Genomic DNA, 20421 nt, shown 5'->3' with positions numbered 1-20421 from the left:
GAATGCCTGGGAAAAAAGCAGCCTGTAACATCATTTATCTTGAATGTAAGTAATGCATCTGTATTTGTGGGAGCCAAGTGAAACTGAATCTCTTCATGTGACATTTCAAAGTAAAGGCAACTACCTTGCTCAGAATATCCTGTGGCTCAGCGGATGTATTGAAGATCATCAATGTGGCTTTATCCAATTGCTAGTCAGGCCTTCTGGAGTCAGAATACATGCAGCCATAAATATTAATGTGTGTGCTTTTTCAGACCTATCTTCAAATGTTCCATCAATTTTTCTTGAAATGAGGAGAGACATAAAGGAACACATTTTAATAGGCAAAGCAAAGCTCAGGCAACTATTAAGTAAAAATGGTATCCCAGAATCCTTTAGGGAATTTGACAGTTGGTGCTTCCCTAAATTCTGCATTATTGATATGCTAAAATGCAGTATACCACCAAAGCTTTAGTTAGGAAATGAGTCCATGAAAAATAATGCATAGAAAAAGCATCTCAAGTTAGAGATGGCAAAGAGAGAAATTTGGCACACAATCACAAATACAACAGCTGATGCAAAAAGTAAAGTGTCTGGCTAGCAGATTCAGCAGAATTGAGAGAGGTCCTGTGAAGACTTCCTGACCACAGAAATCTCATGCACATACTAAGCTTAAAGAACAAGGAAGAGAGAATGAAATTCTTGCAAATAAATATATTCTCTCAAATAGTACATGAACTGTACAGAATAGGAACAAGAACAGAATCCTGAAGTAACAAAAACCCAGAATCTTGAAGGAACAAAAATTAATAAACCTTTTGGTAATTAAGTTTTGCTTTCATTACAATGATCTGTCATTTAACAAATGTATTACAAAAAATAGGACTTCTTGTCAGGTTTTAGCCTTACAATAGTAATGAAAGGGTCTTAAATGGCAAAATAAAGGAAATGCACATCTTTATCATAAAAGCAGCCCACCTATTAGCACATAAAATAGTGGCCTCAGGTTACATAACTTCAAATATTTTTCTTCTCAATATGAATGAAATTCACCAGTGAGATAAACTAGTCAACCTGAGATTATATCAGAGGATTTTCTATATACCCTTATGCAGGATAGGCTCTATTTGCCAAACAGAAAAGATAAATAGCAGCACTCTAGTTGTTGAAGCATCACTGCAGTATCAATTTTTATTTCCACATTACAGGTGGAGAACTAGCTTTTCCAAGAGCATTTTCATTTGAATGACAGTGATATGGGTAAATAGAAGATCTCAGAGGAGCTCTTTCCTGGAACTTCGAAGGCAGATTCATTAGTGGGAAACACACCCACAAAACTTTTTATGTATGTCTGGATAATTTCACATATCTTTCATTAGATCACAAAAATTACAGATTTCAGATTCCAGAAATAATCCACTTTGGAGAAGATTTTTTTATGACCCATTTGCTATTGAGTCAGAACATCACTGCTATTTGGTGAAAATTATCTGTACCAGCTATAAAAGGGAGTAACTTGATAGAAAAGATGCATATAATCTGAACCTTAATACTACAGAGAATGCCAAATAAGATTTGGAGAAACCTCCAACCTGTAGAGCTTGAAGAGGAAGAGGAGAATGATGAAACAAAAGGGGAAGCTGGACAAGGTTAATTGACATAGATGTGTAACACCAGAGAAATACTGTCATCCTGCTGGTGCTGTGCAGCTGTGAAGACTACACATAATATAAACCCATTTTCTACATGTAGAAAACCTAACTATTGACTTCACTGTTGAATGCACACCGTATCCAAGGTGTGTATTCCAAAGGCAGCTTCCTTTTTTCTTTTTTTCTTTTTTTTTTTTTTTAAATTAACTTTGCTTCTTTACAGACTTGCACAGGAGGTAAAATGACCTGCTTTAACACTATAGGTTAACTTAAAAGTACATCCGGATGTCAACACACTACAGCAATTAGCATGGGTAATTTAAATTCAACAGCCACTATAATGTGCCCTTGCAAAATATAGCTTTTCCTTACCGTAACTAAAATAATAATAAACTTCTTAGTAATTATATAATTGTTGTTACTGCTACAGTAAAATTCCATGGGGGTGGAGGTGGTGGGGAAATCTGCCATGCATTCAGTAAAGCTGCTTATGTTTTGCAAGCCATGTAAGTAAAATGCTTGAATTGACATTTCTCCAAACAACTTTCTGCCTTCACAAATGTGCCTCATGCTAAAATTAAACATGGCAAGAAAAAAAACACCACACACATAACACCTAAATATTACTGCTGAAGGACAACCACATCTCTCTATACATGGTATATCAATTTATTCCACTGCAAAATTTCAGGGTCAGGCTGCCTTAAATTTCACATAGCACGCTCACGAAGAGAACTTGTTGCTGCTGCTGACCAAGTCTACTCTAGAACATGCTTATTTGTTGTTTCAGGCATGTAATCATTGCTAGTGCTGCTACACGATGAGCTTCCAGAACTCAAGTAGCATCTTCACGTTGCCCTGCACAGTGCTTTGTGAATTAATCAGTTCCCACAGGCTCAAGAGCAGATGCACAATATCCCACTGATCTCCTCAGAACAGGACTCTTATCAACCTAGCCTGGACCCTTCAAAGGCATGTCATTTGCTGTGTACTGCTTAATAAGGAAAACTCCTAAGGAAAGGGCAAGAAAAGCAGCAAGTTTCCCATCCCTTTCTTCAGGTACCTTGCTAGCTTTGAGGAAAGCACCCGTCCCCATTTGGGATACAGAAGAATCCAGAATCCTCCTCTGAAAGCCTGTCCTCTCAGTTCCTTCTTGGGATACCACTTGTAAGAGATCACAACACCATCCTTTTAAGTAGCAGTACAGTGGTAGGACCCCTTTCCTAAGATGGGAGAACCATGGGGTCAGTGCTGTCTGCCACTCAAACAGAAATCTGTGTCGATTCGTATTAACTGAAAACTGCTAAAATACTGTAGGGGTAAAAGACTAGAACCAGGAACCTCCTTCTCTCTACCTGCTGCTTTCCTTCTAGAGCCTTCTCAAGTGCCTGACAAATCTTGATTTCTCTTCTACAGATTGATTTCTCATGTTGATTTTTTTTCTACAATAGCCAACATGCAAAAGGAGGGCTGATGACCAACTTAGGTTCTCATTTTGGGGATAGCGCCATTTCCTTGCAACTGCAAGATGGGAATTTAAAAAAACTTCAGGACAGAGCATCTCTAACTCCTTTGAGCAGTGGTCTGATCACACAGGTCTTGCACAGAAGTAACACCCTCTTTAGCAAATTGCCAGTTCCCCTCTTTTCCTTCTTTTGTGGCTCTCAACACATAAGTAACAGAGCACATTAAGGATCATCCCACTGTCACTACATAATTGATATATTTCTTGCACAACTGCAGGAGACAGACATTCTGGGAAGAACAGTGTCTGACTCCTGAGCTCAGGCTGGCGCGGCAGTGCTCAGCTGAGTATGTAGCAGGCACTGGGAGAACTCCCCTTCACTGCAGCGTGACTCACACGGTGCTTAGGTGCTTCCAGGAAAAGGTGACAATATTCCACTCTGTAATTCCTTCAAGGAGTTTCCACCATTGCTGTTTTGAACTTGTGTACCTTAATTTCGCTCTTAACCTATTGTGGGTATCTACGGGCCTTTTTTTTCATCTAGGTCTCACTCTCCCCTCTTCCTGATCTGAAAGTGCTTGGGGTGTTGGGAAAAACTGAATGCCACAACTGCAACTAATGAATTGTGAAGTATATCCTGCCCAGTCATACACCAGCAGAAATCAGAATGAAACAAGAGTTGACTGTGACACCTAGAAGAGGTAAAGACTCTAAGAGTATGGGGAAAATCAGGAACTCAAATCTGGCAGAAGGACATTCCTCCCCTCTATGCAAGAGAAAAAATGAAATAGTAAAATTTTAAGTAACAATACAATCATAATTGAACTTAATGCAAAATCATAGTATATGAAGTTACTGGCAAGAAAAGAGCATCTGTAGCTTCCATGTTCTAATATGAATATGTATGTATTGAAAAGTGCTTTTCAAATCTGTATCATGTGAGAAGCACAGAACTGTGATCACTTGCTCGCAAGCAATTATCACAAATATTTGATGTTATTAGCTGCTGCAACATTATGACTTGGATAATTACCTGCACCTGTTTTCTCATAATTAAATGGCTGTGTAGATCATTAACTTTTCAATGCAGTCCAGACAGTATTTTTTTTCCTTTGTACTACTGAAATGCAGTTGATTAGAAATGTTGTGACTTCTAGATGAAGAATGCATTATTTCAGCTGGTGAGGGAAATAGCTATATTGCTTTAACACTGAGAACAAAAGTACTGAGCTCTTTAATTCGGCTCATGAAATTAATGAAAGCCTTTTAATTGCTTCTTCTCTGACTCTTAGTTCTGCAAACATATACAAGGGAATTAAGACTGTGTCTGATATGTTGGGAAATTTGATTGTTTCAAATACAAGAGGACTTAAATACAATACAAAATAGAATCAATATGGTTTGCTTGTATATTAACCTAGTTCTGCAGCCACATTTGCCACCTGACATACTGCCACATGACTGTCTTCAACTTTGGAGCAGAAGTCCAACAAGTGTAGAAGACATTGGGAGGCACCTGAAGCTGCATTGCAAGCAGGAGTTCTAGGTGGCTTTACATAGTCTCCTCGGTGTTCTGCTTTTGGTTGAACCAATTACTTTCATTGAAAAAATGTTGTTTATGCCCACACGCTAAGTGAAGAGACTTCACAGTCTGCAAAATTTTAGAGATTTTCCACTACACTTCTACTGTGTATCAGATTTTAAAATATTACATAGAGTATTTCCTCCAAGGCTTGGTTAAGGTTAAAGAAGTAATTTGAACCACACAATTCTCTGCTAAAAGGAGAAAGGCAAAGGGAGATGCTAAAAATACATTGTTCTTAAACTGTGATAAAAATATTGTTTTGGTCAGAATATAGGTCTGCTTTTAACATTGACGAGGAAGAAGCTTTCTTTATCACTGTCTTGTACTTCAGAGTAATTTCAAATTCAACCCAAAGAGCAAGTACTCTGTGAATGACAGGTTTGCCAAATAGCTTTCTGATGCAGCACTTAATGACCTCTACCTCAAATCACTCAAATCAATGACTTTTTGGCCACTCAGTATAGTCACAGCTCGAGCTGCTAACAACATACTATCAGTCATCAATGCCTGCCAACAAATTAAGTGCTGTAAGAAGGTATGAAAAAATCTCTCATAAATCTAATTGAGACAAGAATTCCCTCTTTAATTTCAGCAAAAAGCCTTAAAATAATATGCCAAGAAAATGATTCCCCGAGGAATCATAACATTTGTGCTTCTAAAGAGGAGTGATGGAGTCCACCTCCAGCTCACTGGCATCTTAACTGTGACTATGACTATGATCTCATCATATAGAAGAACTGTCTTAAAAGATAAACTTCTAACTCTGGAAATAACTGACTTGGCCTCTGAAATGGAGGCAGTCACGTTACACACTTTAAAGCCTGTAGATGCAAGGAAAGGTTTTGATCCACTCTTTATTACTTTCTAAAGGGCAGAACAGATGAGAAGGAATCTAATGGGATAAGCATGAGACTGAAAGAAAAGCCCTGAAGACTGCAAGAAATTAAGAGCCTGCTTTTTTTTTTTTTTTTTCCCCCAGTAGATTAATTACTAAACAAGAAAAAGCTTATTTAGGAATACTCTGATTATTCCTCTTCCTCCTGATCTTGCAGTGCAGTGAGTGCAGCTCCTAGAGGAGCATATTCAGACTTCCTGTTTATTCACAGTCCTCACAGACTTTTTACTGGTCACAGCTTTTCTCAAACTGGCTAAGTATTCTAATTCTCCAATGAGAAGAAAATAGGCAGGCAAACAAGCACCAAAACTGTATTGCTACTTAATAAAAGTTGGCTGAAATTGGAGCAGAAACTGCAGTGGTTTCAGTAAGATACCCATGACAGGGAAGTTACAGTAACAGCCTTCAGTGCTGAGCGAATACCTAGGGACCCCTACGCTAAAACATGTGCTACTTCATTTATATTACTATCGGGTCCCAGACTACCTAGATTAAAGCTTCCTGAGGTACATTTACATGTCTCAGGCATATCCTCAGGAAATAAAATTTACATTCTGTGTGGCATTCTCTGAACCAAGAGCCTCCACCAGAAGTAACTGATTTTTTCTTTTCCAGGCCAGTATTCCAGTTGAAAAATGGCAGTTCACCCAAAGTTAAAGGTAGCTGTCCTGAGCCCCCGATAAAATATCTTAATCATTATTTACTGGCTTTACAATATGAAGCATTTTCCCCTTCTCCTGTTGGGTCACTCCTACCTCATCTAAAGGAATTCCTTACGAACACTCCTGGGAGGTAAAACAAAGACACAAACAAAAGCGCAATTATTCAGTGTATTTGTACTTTTTAGCAGGAGATCTGAAACAAGATTCTGATGCACCTAACCATCAGGATAGTGTCTGGCACTATGCATGAAAGATAGCAGGGAGACTGGGTTACCAAAGTGCAACAGTAAAACTTTGTAATCCTAAATATTTTTCTTGTCAAGAAGTCCATTTAAAACCCAGCTCCAATGTCTGGCTTATTATGTTAGCTGCTTCTCAGCATATATTATGGTAGGTGTTACATAGAAACTCAGCAGGAATGTGTAATCACAGCAAGGTAAGTGAGTTAGGCTAGAGGGCTTGCTTAGCACTATGTGGCACTACACTGTGTTACACTGAAATACCCTCAACAGTCAATTTTACCTTCCAGGCTGCTTTAAGAATACTCTGAATTAATGAGAAGTGAATTCCCGGAACTTTCATATAGCCTCTACCTGACTTCCATGGAAGAGGAGAGATCCTAAAACATTTTAAAAGTCATCATTTATCACACCATCATTTTCCAGTCAAGCATCTTTAACAAATCTTTATCAGCTACTGGTAGATTCTAATGTAGCGTCTCCCACTCATTTCTACAAGTTGCAGCATGTTCTGCGATTTTGCACTCAAACATCAGAGGGCTGCTGGAATGCATAAGGAAACTGGACAACTGTCATCCTCCTGGCAAGTTACAGTTATAAATACTAAAGCAAGCCCACTGCTTCAAATGAAAATTTGGAAGTCGGTCATTTATGTTGGACATTACCTCATGAACCACATTGTTTATATGCAAAATACTTTGTTCTACAGAAGAAGAAAAAAGTGTAAAATAAGAGTCATATGCAGAGAACATCTAAAACAAAAGATTAAATAAACTATTAGCATACTAACCCCACCATTTTGTCTGAAAGCTATTAGCTGTGCAGGCAGAATACATCAAATAAATTGGCTAGTTGGCCTGTTAAGCAAGCTAGGAACATTGCCCATCAGTGATTCAGAATCAGAGATTCTGATGCTGATAAATCTTTTACTTCCCTTTGCAAGAATACTGGGTGCTCAATATTTGTAATAAACCCACCATTTGTGACAGGTGCTGAAATCTGGAAGTTAGGTCAGAAGTTACAAAAATGACCATAAGATTCCTCTAAGTTATCCCAACAAGCAATACTTCAGATGTAGCTGTTGACATGATTTTGGTTGTTGACAAATCCATTAAGCGTACTACTCACTAAGTCTTTAGATGTGTTTTTACAGTAGCTAACCCCTTTAGTGCTTGCTCTGCAGCCATGACACCACAAAGCTAGCTGGGTCTGTACACAAGTGGTTTGCTAAGGCTGACCGCCGTGTTGCTCCATATTAGCAGCAACTGATACTACCTTAAGCAGTTAACTGGAAACTGGCTTGAATGCATCAGTGCAAGCTGGAGCTGCTTGCAAAAGAGGCATGTCCTTAGTGCCTGCAGCAACTACCTGATGTGCAATAAAATGCTAAACATCAAGTGTTCCAGATCTAGAAAATTCTACAAAAGAAATGTACTTGAACACAGTGAACAAGGTACAACTCCCACATCTTGATAGTACTTCAAATATCCCTGCGTAGCATTCAAATTAATTAAAAAATGCAGCTATTTAATCTGGGAGAAACCACGTTGAATAAGAAACACATTTAATTCTCTTTTATATGAATGTAAACAGAAGAAAAGCATCCCTGCTAACACAGAACACAAACAATGCGGTGCTAAAATATACTTAAAATACTTGTCACAATGGAAAGTCAAAGTACTATAACTTTACACAGTAAGACACTGCAGTTGGCTTTACCAGAGACTTGCCTACTGATCACTTTATCTTTTCAAAATGGATCACAACTCTTCTACACACAATTAAATAACAATTTACGTTTTCCACACAACTACTTCACATTCTATAATATGAAAAACTCCTTTAAATCACTATCATGGTTTATGGATTATCTGCTAGCTACCCATGTCTGCTAACTAGGTATCAAAAGGCCATTTTAAACAATAATTAATATAAACATTATATGCATTTTCTGCAGATACAGCATAGACATTTCTAAACATTAATCAACACTAGATATTCGGGATAGAAATAACCATAGTAGGCCATTCAAAAAATTACATATAACCATGAAAATAATATATTATCATATAATAATATAAAAGCACAAAGAGAATCCTCATCCTGGCTTTGATGAGTACTATATTAAACACAGAAGTCTTCATTGCTGAAAACATCATTTCAACACACTGAACGGCAGCCTGTGAAGATCTGATTTATAATTGGTTTTGAACGATTCCAAAATGAATGAAAGGTTGATGCCAGTGACTCATTGCAAATGCACTGACATGCCTTCAGTGATATCAAACCAAATGCTTGTCCAGGGTTTGACTGAGTGGTGGGGTTTTTTTGGTGGCAGGGGAGGGGGCTATAGGAGTGGCCCCCCTGTGAAAAGCTTCTCGAAGCTCCCCCAGCTCCAAGTCAGCTCCACCTCTGCACCAAAACTGAGCCAATCGGCTGCACCTCTGTGATAACGTATTTAAGAAGGGATGGGGTGAGGAAGAGTCAGACTTGTGAGGAGGAGTTGCAGCAGCTGCGTGAACACCAAGGTCAGTGGAGGAACGGAGGAAGAAAGGAGGGGGGAGGTGTGCCAGAGCAGAAACCCTCCCTGTATCCTGTGGTGAGATGGCAGGGCGTCCCCCCCCGCCACCCATGAAGATCTACGGTGGAGCAGACATTGATTTATGGCCTGTGGCTTCTGCCGGGATCATCAAGGTGCTGTGCCTGAAGAAGGCCGGGGTCTTGTGGGAAAAGGTAGCCCCGCTGCTGTAATTCAGTGCTGGGAGGATTGCAGCATGCGGGGGTGTCCCACGCTGGAGCAGCTCGGGAAGGGCTGCAGCTGTGGGAGGGAATCCAGTTGGAGAAAGTTGGTGACCCATGGCGGAACAGTGTGAGGAAATGCTGTGACCTGTGGAAGGGACTCATGTCAGAGGTTTGTGGAGGACTGTCTCCAGTGAGAGGGGGACCACGATGGAAAAGGGGAAAGAAGTTCCAGAAGCTCCCCCCACTGAAGATGGAAGAAGCAGCAGCACTGACTGCAACCCCCACTCCCTGCCCCTGCGCTGCTGGGGGAGGAGGTAGAGATATCGGGAGCAGAACTGAGCCCTGAGAAGAAGGGAGGGGTGAGGGGAAGGTGTTCTCAAGACGTGGCAATGCTTCTCACTGTCCTACTCTGTTACGTGTTGTTGTTAGTGTCTGTAATAAATATATGTTCTGTTTTTATTCCTATAACGAGTCTGCCTTTTGCTCATGACCATAATAGGTGATTTGCCCCTCTCAGTCCTATCTTGAGTCCCAAGCCTGGCTTATTTTTCCCTTCTCATCGCTGGGAGGGAAGGGAGGAGTAAGCGGCTGTGTGGTGCTCAGTTGTCCTCTGAGCTCAAACCATGACACTGATGCATCGAAGAAAAGTGACACTACTGTCCATTAGAAATCAGCTGGAACTGTAAAACACTGTAGAAAGATTTTACAAAACTGAAGACAGTGCTTTGTAAGAAAACACATGGACATGAACAGAAATGATAACCAGTAAATGACAAATACAGCAAAGTCCTGAAAATATTGGCATTTCTTACAGCAATCTAGAAAATTCCAATTGCATTGATGTCAGTGACAAGACTCACTGTAGCAGTATATAAACACAACACACTCAAATATCTCAAAAATTCTGTTTTGATTTGAAGTTTGCATACTTCCCTGTTTCGGTTGGTTGGTTGGTTTTTTTCACTCATCTGAGTTTTCTCAAATCTTACCCTACTCATTCCTCAGACTACTCCCAATCTGACCTAACTCACTGTTTCAGAACTCTGGCCCTGCATTCTTTTCTCTTCACTGCTGTCTGTATACCAGCCGTTCTCAATCAGTAAACTGGCATCCATCCATCCATACGTACATGCCCATATGTATATTTACACACATATTAATTCTTCAGCTTGGATCCCGCCACCACCTTTAATCCAACCAACACCTCTGTTGCTTCTGGTTCTTCTCTTCTAGGATACACTGCCAGGTGTCAGAGAGATGGCTTCACTACTGCAATCTCACACATTCAGCCTGCATTCCTTCCTATAAACATCTCAGAATAAGCAATAGTCTTGAGTTTTAAAGTACCAGCCTGTGGGAATACCACAACACCAAAATGCTGACAGGCCACGATGAGTTGGATGGGACATGAGCATAAATGGGACTATGGAGCGAGAGCAGAGCAGGCATAGGCCAGAGAAAGAAATCAAAATCTAGGAGAGCAACCAAAAATCAAATTAGAAATGCAGGAAGAAAAGCTCCAGCAGACTGTTTATATTTACTTGCATTATCACAGGACTTTGGAACACTAAACAAGAACTGCTGGGTCAACACAAAATTAAAAAATTGAATGAACAAATGACGTAAAGAAGCACTACTGAATAAACAGTGCAAAGGGTTTTAGGCACACAATTTTTTTTAATAGACACAATGACAGAAGAAAGTTTTAAAAACAATGAGGAAGTCACATATGTGTTTAGAGGGAGCACCTTCCATCAGTCAGGCAACATGAAGGATAAAGAACTCTCCCCGAAAATTTACCAACTAGATGATGAAGACTGCTATCATAGTGTAGCAGAAAGCAAAAGTCATATAACGACACTTATGCTAATATAAGATAACTAAGGAGGTAACAGACAAATAATTGAGATAACTAGCAAATATTTGATGAGAAGGGTTTCCCCTCCTGTACCGAAATAAAAAAAAAAGTCAAAGCAACTAGTTTGGAAAAGAATCTTTGCAACTTCATTTGAAATTTAAGTTATTTGTGGATGCCTATGGGGCATAAATCTGCAAGAATTTGTCATAAATTATGTTCTAAATTTGCTATTTTCTAAATGGAAGCAAAACTGAAGATGCCATCAATGGTGCTACTGTCCACACTGATCAAAAATGTCATAAAAAAAAATCTCATCCAAGTGATAAATTGCATTGTGCATGTCTTTACTGGTGAGTTGACCTTGGCTGGCTACCAAGACACCCACCCAGCCACTCTCTCACTCCCCCTTCTCAACAGGCAAGGGGGAGAAAATGAGATGAAAAATCTCATGGGTCAAGATAAAGACAGGGACATCACTCACCAATTGCTGTCATGGTCAAACCAGACTCAACTTGGGAGAAAACTGATTTATTGATGATTAAAAATGGAGTAGGATAGTGAGAAATAAAGACAAAACTAGAAACACCTTCCCACCACCCCATCCCTTCTTTCCAGGTTCAACTTCACTCCTTTGTTCCCAACTCTTCTATCTCCTCCGCACACCGAATGGCACATGGGGATGGGGAACAGGGTCCGTCCATAACACTTCATCTCTGCTGCTTCTTCCTCCTTTTCCCCTGTCACAGTGCAGGGTCCATCCCACTGTAAACAGCCCTTCACAAACTGCTCCAACGGTCCCGGGTCCTGCCCACAGGCTGCAGTTCTTCAGGAACTGCTGCAGCATGAGTCCCTTCCATAGGGTGCAGTCCCTCGGGAACGTACTGCTCCACTGTGGGTACCCCACAGGCCACAGGTCCTGCCAGAAAACCTGCTCCTGCATGGCCCTCTCTCCATGGGCTGCAGCTCCTGCCAGGAGCCTGCTTCAGTGTGGGCTCTCCACAGGCTGCACCTTCCTTCAGGGCATGTCTGCCTGCTGCAGTATGGGGTAGGGGGTCCTCCACAGGCTGCACCACAGATATCTGCTCCGGAGTGGTCCTTCATGGACTGCAGGGGACAGCCTGCTCCACCACGGTGGTCTCCACAGATTGCAGGGGAATCTGTTTGCCAGTGCACCTCTCACATTTTTTCTCACTACTCTCTCTCACAGCTGCTGCCCAGCATTTTTTACCCTTTCTTAAACATGCTATCCCAAAGGTGCCACCAGCATCACTAAGGGGCTCAGCCGTGCTCTGTGGTGGGTCCACTGGAGGCAGATGGAACTGGATTCATCCAACATGGGGCAGCCCCTGGTCTCCTCTCACAGAAGCTGCTCCTGCAGCTTCCCCCGCCCCGCTGCCAACACCTTGCCAATACAGTAATCTACTGTTTGGCCATATTTTTATGAAGACATCTTTATTGGTCTACAGCTAGAGGGTTTACAGTTAGCTATAAGTGTATACATGTACTATATAAACACATTAATATCAAACTGCTGTAACTGTTCTACAGGACAATGCGAGGTGGCATTAATAATGACTGTTTCTATAATTATAGTTTTGAAAACTATTATAAACATATATTCTTGGAACAGAAATAAATGGAGAAAGTCAGAGGCTGAGAAAAGGGAAGAGCCACTCTTCCTACAGCATTTACTTCATCTAACTCACTAGAAACTTGAAAAAGAAGAGCAGTGGATTAACCACACTCATTTAATTCATACCGATACATACAGAAGTATATACATGTCTTTGCTTTTTGGGTCTGTTTAGCACAATTTCAGATGAGTACTAACTCATTAAAGGTCATGCTTATATTTACCAAGAAAATTAGAGTGATAGCACCCTACTCACTTTACTAGCAATAACTTCTTATTTCTCTACTACATTCACAATCCAACAAGGATTAAAGTCCACTGTAAGAAACACATCTAGAAACTTTTTATTATTCTCTTTGATACAACTTACCAATTTTCATCTAAAATATATCTGAATGTCCTGGTTTCAGATAAACATTTTTGCTTTCAATGATCTTATGTGGATTAAAATAAATCAAGTGCCATAACTACTGTGCTTCCCCCTGACTGCCACCAAATTATACAAAATTTTATATACTGACATCAACTCACTCACTGGAGCATATTGCCTGAAATTAAGAATGTTACATGCATCACTTTTTTCTACTGACAAGGGACTACTGAACTGAGAGTTCTTGTTTCAGTCTAGTATTACAACACTGTTGCATAAAGCATCTTGCTTTCAAGCCAAGAATTCCCCACAAACCATTAATCTAAAATGTTCCATTCATTATCATTTGAAGTTATTTTTTCTAAAATATGTAGCTCAGAAACTGCTGACAAACTACTTGAAATCATTTTTTAAGTGTATCACATAAATCTCTGGCTAAGGCTAACTGAAAACTAATTAAAACCCATTAAGAAGACGGTTTGAACAAGAACAGGAAAAAACTGTCTAGATGAAATTATGAGGAAAAATTAGATACCACTTGACTGAATCGTGCCCTTAAACACACTGCTTCTCATTTGCAAAAAATGAGCATTTCTTTCCATCTCAAAGGGGTTTTTGACCTTTTAAGGCACCAATATCCACAACCCCCTTCAGACTAACTCGTTCATCTTCTGACCCAAGACTCCCAAAGCATATTTCACTTTCTTTATGGGCAGAAATAAAACTCCCTAAACTCTAAATATAATTTATTACCAAATTTAATATCTTTTTGCTTGATCATCAGAACATTATTTCAGTCTTCCGATAAAAAGGCAGGAAGACAAACAAGAAACAAGTTATATGTAACTTTATTTATCAGATACCATACATATAATTTTCCCTCTATAAAAATACCAGTCCCTCATACTGACTCTTGCCCCTGGGAAAACCAAACAAATCAAAAAATCTTCAAGTTTATGTTCGTCACAGAAAAGAACATATATTTGAACCTCTTCTATCTGCTGAGAAGACTGAACAACATATACTGACAGTCACTTCCACAAAATCCAAGTGGGGAAAGTAATGAATGAAATTTGGAATAGAAAAGAATTTCCAGTGGTGTGATCGAGAAGAAGAATGTATAGCTTGTACTGCAAGCCAAGATGATTGATAAACTATGTGTGTTAGCTCCAACTTGAGAAACAGTATTAAGCAAGAATGAAATAGTTCAGAAGAATTTTAGCAGTGTGTTCCAAGACCACTGGACAAGAGCCAGTTTAAAAAGGAATTTGTAAGAACCTCCTTATCTGGGATGATGAACTCAACCTAGCATGATGACCCAGTGGCTGGGATTCAGGCAAACTGAGCATTCAGCTTGAAGTTGGGAGTCCTACCTTTGCCAGAGTAAACAAAGTGATGAAGGAAAAGGCACTTTAGTTCAACCATCAACCTTGGGTATGATGTTGTCCACAACACATGGCAACACTGAGAAATCTATAGTGAAGACTGCTGAGAATAGTTTTACAAGTGAATGATATGTAGGGCTGATTAGTGCCTACCGTACATTAGTGCATTTATTAGTCCACTAGTGATGAGTGCGTACATTCAGGTTTTGCTTATATAGTTACTTCTCAAGAGTCACACCGTTTGTCTCCTAATTCTCTTATCCAAAGTTAAGGGAGGAACATTCTCTTGAGAAGGACAACTATTAAAGAGATGTTACACAAACGCCAAAATACATTACAGGTGCTTTAAAGAAGCAATTGAAATGAATGTGAAACACCGGGACATTCATCTGAAATGCTTTTAAGTGTTCTGCATATATTTATACTAAATTATGAGGCCAGTGAAGAAGTAGTCCCACAATACTACAACCACTGTTTTTATGAAGTGGTCTTTCTGTTTAGGCTACTTTTACATGGCCATAGTCACAGGAGGCTCAGTCTTTAAAAGCCAGAGAAGATGCTGAGCTGGGCTGAAGGCAATTATCCCCCAGGAGATCAGTACATGGGAGAACTCTTAAGATGCTTAGTTAAAACAGGAAAAAATAATAACTGATAAATTTTAGGCTAGTGAATAGTTTAAAACCAATGATCAGATTTTACTTATTTGTGTGGGTAAAGGAATGACTGTATTACCCGAGCAAGCTTATAGTTCAGCAGAATGCAAGGGTTGTTGCTATAGTCTTCGGTCCAACTGCATGCAGTGCACCACATTAAATAATAACATCACAACTGTCTTTTAAAAACAACACACATAATATCATTAATGCCCTTTGCTTTGGGATACCTTTCCTCTCCTTTTTTTCTCACCTCTTTTTCACCCTCCATTTCTTTACAGTACAGATTTTAATTAATATCTTTTTCAATGAAAATGCCTAGGACCATCTTTGGCTTATCCCTCACTATTCCTTCTTCCTTTGAGTCTTCCTGAGTAGTCCTGCCTGCTTATTCTAGTACTAGTTCACATTCATTTTCATGCCATCATTCTGTTTGCTATATGCCTTCCCTAACAACGCCAAGTTTCTATTCCTACTTTCTAACATTTGTTTCCCACACAATGAAAGAAAACCTTTGCTTTGCAAAATATCCCTCGCAAAAATCACTGGGAAGATCTGAGTATTGCAATTAAACAGATTTAGACAAAGAAGCATTCTAACAATAGTACTGTTAAGAACTGCTGAATAAACACATAATCTAATGTCAAATAGAAACAAAGCAAAATAAAAGACCAACCAGATGGCATCCCTTGACCTGAGGAGGGCTTTATCGGTGCGTTCACCTGATCCCAGTTAAGATCATCATCATCTGACTGACTATAGCCACAGGAGCTAAGAGGCTCATCGAAAGTACAGCATCCTGTAAAATAAACACAAAGATAAAAATTAAACAAGGCATGCAGATAACAGATTATGAATCTTTAATCCTAACAACTGCAACATGATTCAATGCAGTCTGTGTCATTTTTAAAAGTCTTTTAATACAAATGATTATATATTTATTAATCATCACTTTCTGAGAGGGCATAAAACATTCTTGTCATGAAAACAAAATCCCATAGGTAAAAGAGCAGATTTAGAACTGCAGCCAAGTTTTCTCCCATGACACAGTCATCAGGTATCAAAAACAAAACAGCAAAAGAAAAAGCAGTAAAACTTAGAACACAAAAAGATTGAATGATTAGCATTCCTTGGGAAAAGCAAATTATTCCATGCCTGAGAACCTACATTTTAGAAGAAAACTGTTAAGTGTGGGAACATCAGCTCCCACTCCCATATCTTGCTTTCCAAGTAAGGGAACGCCTAGATGCCCCCAGGTGCGCTGTGCCACAAACAGGCACCAGTCTGGGTGTTTGTGGGATCAGCAGCTCTGCTACAACACAACACATCTATCTCAAAAAAGCCAAGCTAAACACAGCCTCACACTCTGAAAAAGTATTATTTCCTCTCTTTTTCCCATTCTCTTCTAAGTAATTTAAAAAAGAGTAACATGTTATAAAAGCTCACACTATCCCAAGCTGGGTCAGGGAAAAAGCTAATGTAATGAATTTAGAAGTGAATCTAACATTAGTCACAAGAAAACAGAAAAGCTTTACTTTTCCCCTTTGGTACAGAGGAAACTTTTCCAGCTTTTTTACATCGTTCTCTTCTCACAGGAGACTAACACAGGGTTACAAAATTCTGTTTTCTTTTATGTTTGATGTTTCACTCCAGTGAAGAAAGACATCTTTCCTATTCAGGAAAACAAATATAACCCTAGTCACAGATATCTTAGTCCATATTAAAGTAAATTCTGCAGCTGTTCAAACAAAACTAAACTTTAGAGCTATTCATCATCTTTGCTATCCGTCCATAGGCACGGCAGACCTAGCCTTGCCAAGCTGTATTAAAATAGGAAACAAGACAAAATCTAGCTTTAAAAAAAGACTTTAAAATCCAATTTTTCCTAGAATATTATAAATGGCATTAAAGAATACCTTATCAAAAAGCAGAATAGAAGACAAAATTTCATTATACCTGACAAGCTATGGTTAACTGAAGCCCAGCCTTCCTAACAGCCAGTCCCAGTGTATATTTGAGATTCATGACAAGCAATTTGCTATTGTATAATCTTCAATAGAAATTATTTTTATATGCAATCACCAAATAATTTCATTTTTTGTTCTCTTACAGTCCCATTGGTCTTTATAGACATATCATGTTTGCCATGCCCTTGGATACAGGTCATCCTATACTGTTCTCCATTCTAAAATATCCTTCTATAGGAAGACTTTGTTAACTCTAAGCTTATTAGGGAAATTGGTACCTCTGGACACTGCATCTTTCTGTAGAATTTTAAGTGCACAAAATTCAATTAGATAATCCAGGGGGAACAGAAAACCCACTAAAGAACTCACAACTCCAAACTCTAATTTTTCACCTCAATAATAACAACAGATGTAAATTATCTCTCTCCTAAAGTTAAACAAATTCAGAAATACAAGAGATTTGTATATAGTATATCAAATAACATCTGCAACATTTCCAGTAGGAAGGATTAGAAAATTAGGCAGTCATTTACAAATTTGTTCTAGAACTTGCATAAATATTTCTTCAAACTTCATAAAATATGCCACAAGCTAAGTTTCAGACACAAAAGCAAAACATCAACTTTCACAGACTTATCTGTGCTTTTTTATAAAAAATAAAATAAAATAAAATAAAAAAAAAAAACGAAACAAAAAAACAAACATGAAATTAAACAAAAACTGACAGGTGAAGCAAAAGGAGGTTTCATTGCTAAGGTACTGCTAATACCATGCTCAGTATATAGAGGAGGGTCAGCTGGGAAGTGGGGGCTCCCACTTCTGGAATTGTGGTTTCGGGATTTTCTCTTCTCTGGGATCGCTAGCCGGGAATGGGCTGGGTGTTGGTCAGCGTGTGGTGAGCCACTGTATTGTGCATTACCCATTTGTATTTTCTGTTATTATTACTATTATTTTATTTTATTTCAATTATTAAATGGTTTTTATCTCAACCTACAAATCTTCTTACCTTCACCACCACGCCACCACCACCCCCAGTTTTCTCCCCCCCAGCCTGGGTGGGGGAGGGCGAGTGAGCAGCTGCGTGGTGCTTGGCTGATGGCTGGGTTCAAAACATGCAAAATGATACTAGGACAGAAGTTTAAATATTAAATTATGCAGTGTGGAACGTAGTTAAGCTTGGCAAAAAATATACACCCAAATAAAACTTGGCATAAATCAGTATTTACAATTCAAACACAGGACTAATGAATGCACTGCACAGCTCCCATACCTCATTACAACATACATATCTCTAGAGATAAGAAGACATAGAAAAGTTTAGGGTGTTTTCTTGCTCAAATCCAGAAGCCCAGCCAAGCTCTGCAAAATGTCCAATAGTGGAAAAAAGGGAAGACTTTGTGATTCCAGATGGTTACTAAAGACTTCTCCCTTTCTCACTAGTTAGGAAGATGTGGATAAATAGAATGACAGTTCTACTTGTGTAGACCATTTGTCTGTCAGCACAGGACCATTTCTCACTGCTTGCTTTTCTTCATTTCTCTTGGGAGTTTATAGCTAAATCACTCTGTCAGGATTTCTTTTTTTTTTTTTTTTATCTTTGCCATTTACATCTGTCAAACCTTTGTGAATTTACTATCTTATAACTCCCTCAGAGTGGGTATCTAATCTTCACACCTGCTACAGGAAGAGTTTAAAAGGAACTTTTGAACTCCTCCTTCCATTCCTAAGTCATTTCCACCCACAACCAATATTCAAACCATAGCAAGTACTAACACAGGTAACCAAACTGTACAGCCACCTACCCAGAGAAGTGACCAGTATACGTAAGATCTCTAACAGTACAGAGGCCAAGCCATGTTTCTTTATACAGCCAGACAGCCACTAAGGGTAAGTTGAACACTAACGAAGGTTTTGCAAAGCCATGACTTTTTGGGAAGTCTTTTGTAGATTAAAATAGCATACATGGTATAGGAAGGTATTGGAAATATAGGCAAGTTTATAGACTGAACTAAGAACAACACAGAACATCTTACAGGAACAACAACAACAACAAAAAGTTTAGCCAAATGAGCCAAGTAACAATTGCTGTAAATCAAGAGTCATTGACAGACCTAATGGCTTATGCCTGCTCCCCAAAATTCTGACCCTCATTATCTTACAGTATCACAGATAAGATGAAGTTCCTTAGAAATGGATCATGAGATTTGAAAAAATCCTACATTTGTACCTACTCAAGCCCTCCTGTCTTCTGCAGTGCTTCAACTATATTCTAGTCTTGATGTTCTTACTGTACAAGGTTTTCACTTCATAAAAAGTTATCCATGTATGATACCAACAAGGGCTGGTAAAATCTGAAAACTTTGCAGTGGTTTTTAATGTCTCTCATCATTGCACTGTTTTGAAACATGAGCCACTGACAAGAGAGGCAGTTGTTTATAATCAACTAGCACAGTTCAGAAATTCTGCCCATTTTTGCTATTGGAATTTATAATAACAATCAAAATACATATTGTCTGCTATACAGATAATCAAGCAAAGCAATTTCACTGCCTGTTACACTAGTGTTACAGTTTGGACAGATGACCTGTATTTTAAAGGATGAAATCTGTGCTGACTGAAATGTTTATAAGTAAAAGAGAAGATACATATCCCATTATGATTCTTTGTCTCATGCTGCATTTTATAGATATTTTTGATTCCTAAGAGGTGTTGATTAACAAATGCATAAGATGCAACACAGTCTATTCAAGCTTATGGTTCTTTCAACTGCAGTTATCCATTTTAGCATCATGAATCCAGTTCAATATAGCTATGTCATTGAGTAAATGTCCTTTTTGCACATTTCTATTTTTATTTGGTTATATTACTTTAGATCTTGAAAAAATTATGAGTTTAAACAAGGAATATAATTTAAAATGAAAGCAACCAATTAAAATAAATGGGATAAAGAATACACTGTAGCCTTCCTAATGTGAATAAAGTTTTTATTCAAAGTATTCTGTGTGTTACAGACTATAATTATGACATCTGTTATAAAGTATTCTCAAAGAATACCTTATGAAAGAGTAGGATAACAGAAAACAAAAATCAGTTAAGTGACAAAAACTAACATAGAAAAAAGTTCAAGTTACACTGGACACCACTTTATTTTTGTTATTCTTCTATACTGCAAAGATCTCAGATCGATATGTACTTTCTATCAAAATTTTGCTGCTAAATGTACAACTGCTAAAACTTGTAATGCTTAGGAGTATCAATGCCAGCATTGGTAGGGAACATATGTGCATACAAGAACTGATACAAGGGCCTTGCTTTGGAATAAAATACATTTTTTTT

At 38.7% G+C, this 20421-nt stretch overlaps 1 protein-coding gene across 9 annotated transcripts in view; it reads right to left on the bottom strand.

Moving 5' to 3' along the window:
- Nucleotides 1-20421, bottom strand: part of PTPRM (protein tyrosine phosphatase receptor type M) — a 490776-nt gene that overhangs the window by 364990 nt on the left and 105365 nt on the right. For all 9 annotated transcript variants that reach the window (XM_032987657.2, XM_032987659.2, XM_032987658.2 and 6 more), the window contains exon 2: nucleotides 15795-15917. In XM_032987657.2, the coding sequence (XP_032843548.1) occupies nucleotides 15795-15917 (123 nt within the window). The remainder of the gene's footprint in view (nucleotides 1-15794; nucleotides 15918-20421) is intronic.

This window comes from Tyto alba, unplaced genomic scaffold (genome assembly GCF_018691265.1).
Source record: "Tyto alba isolate M040663 unplaced genomic scaffold, T.alba_DEE_v4.0 Super-Scaffold_27, whole genome shotgun sequence".
In the NCBI taxonomy this organism is placed as follows: Eukaryota; Metazoa; Chordata; class Aves; order Strigiformes; family Tytonidae; genus Tyto; species Tyto alba.
The sequence above is the reverse complement of the archived record's forward strand: the minus strand, read 5'-3'. Positions and strand labels throughout refer to the sequence as shown.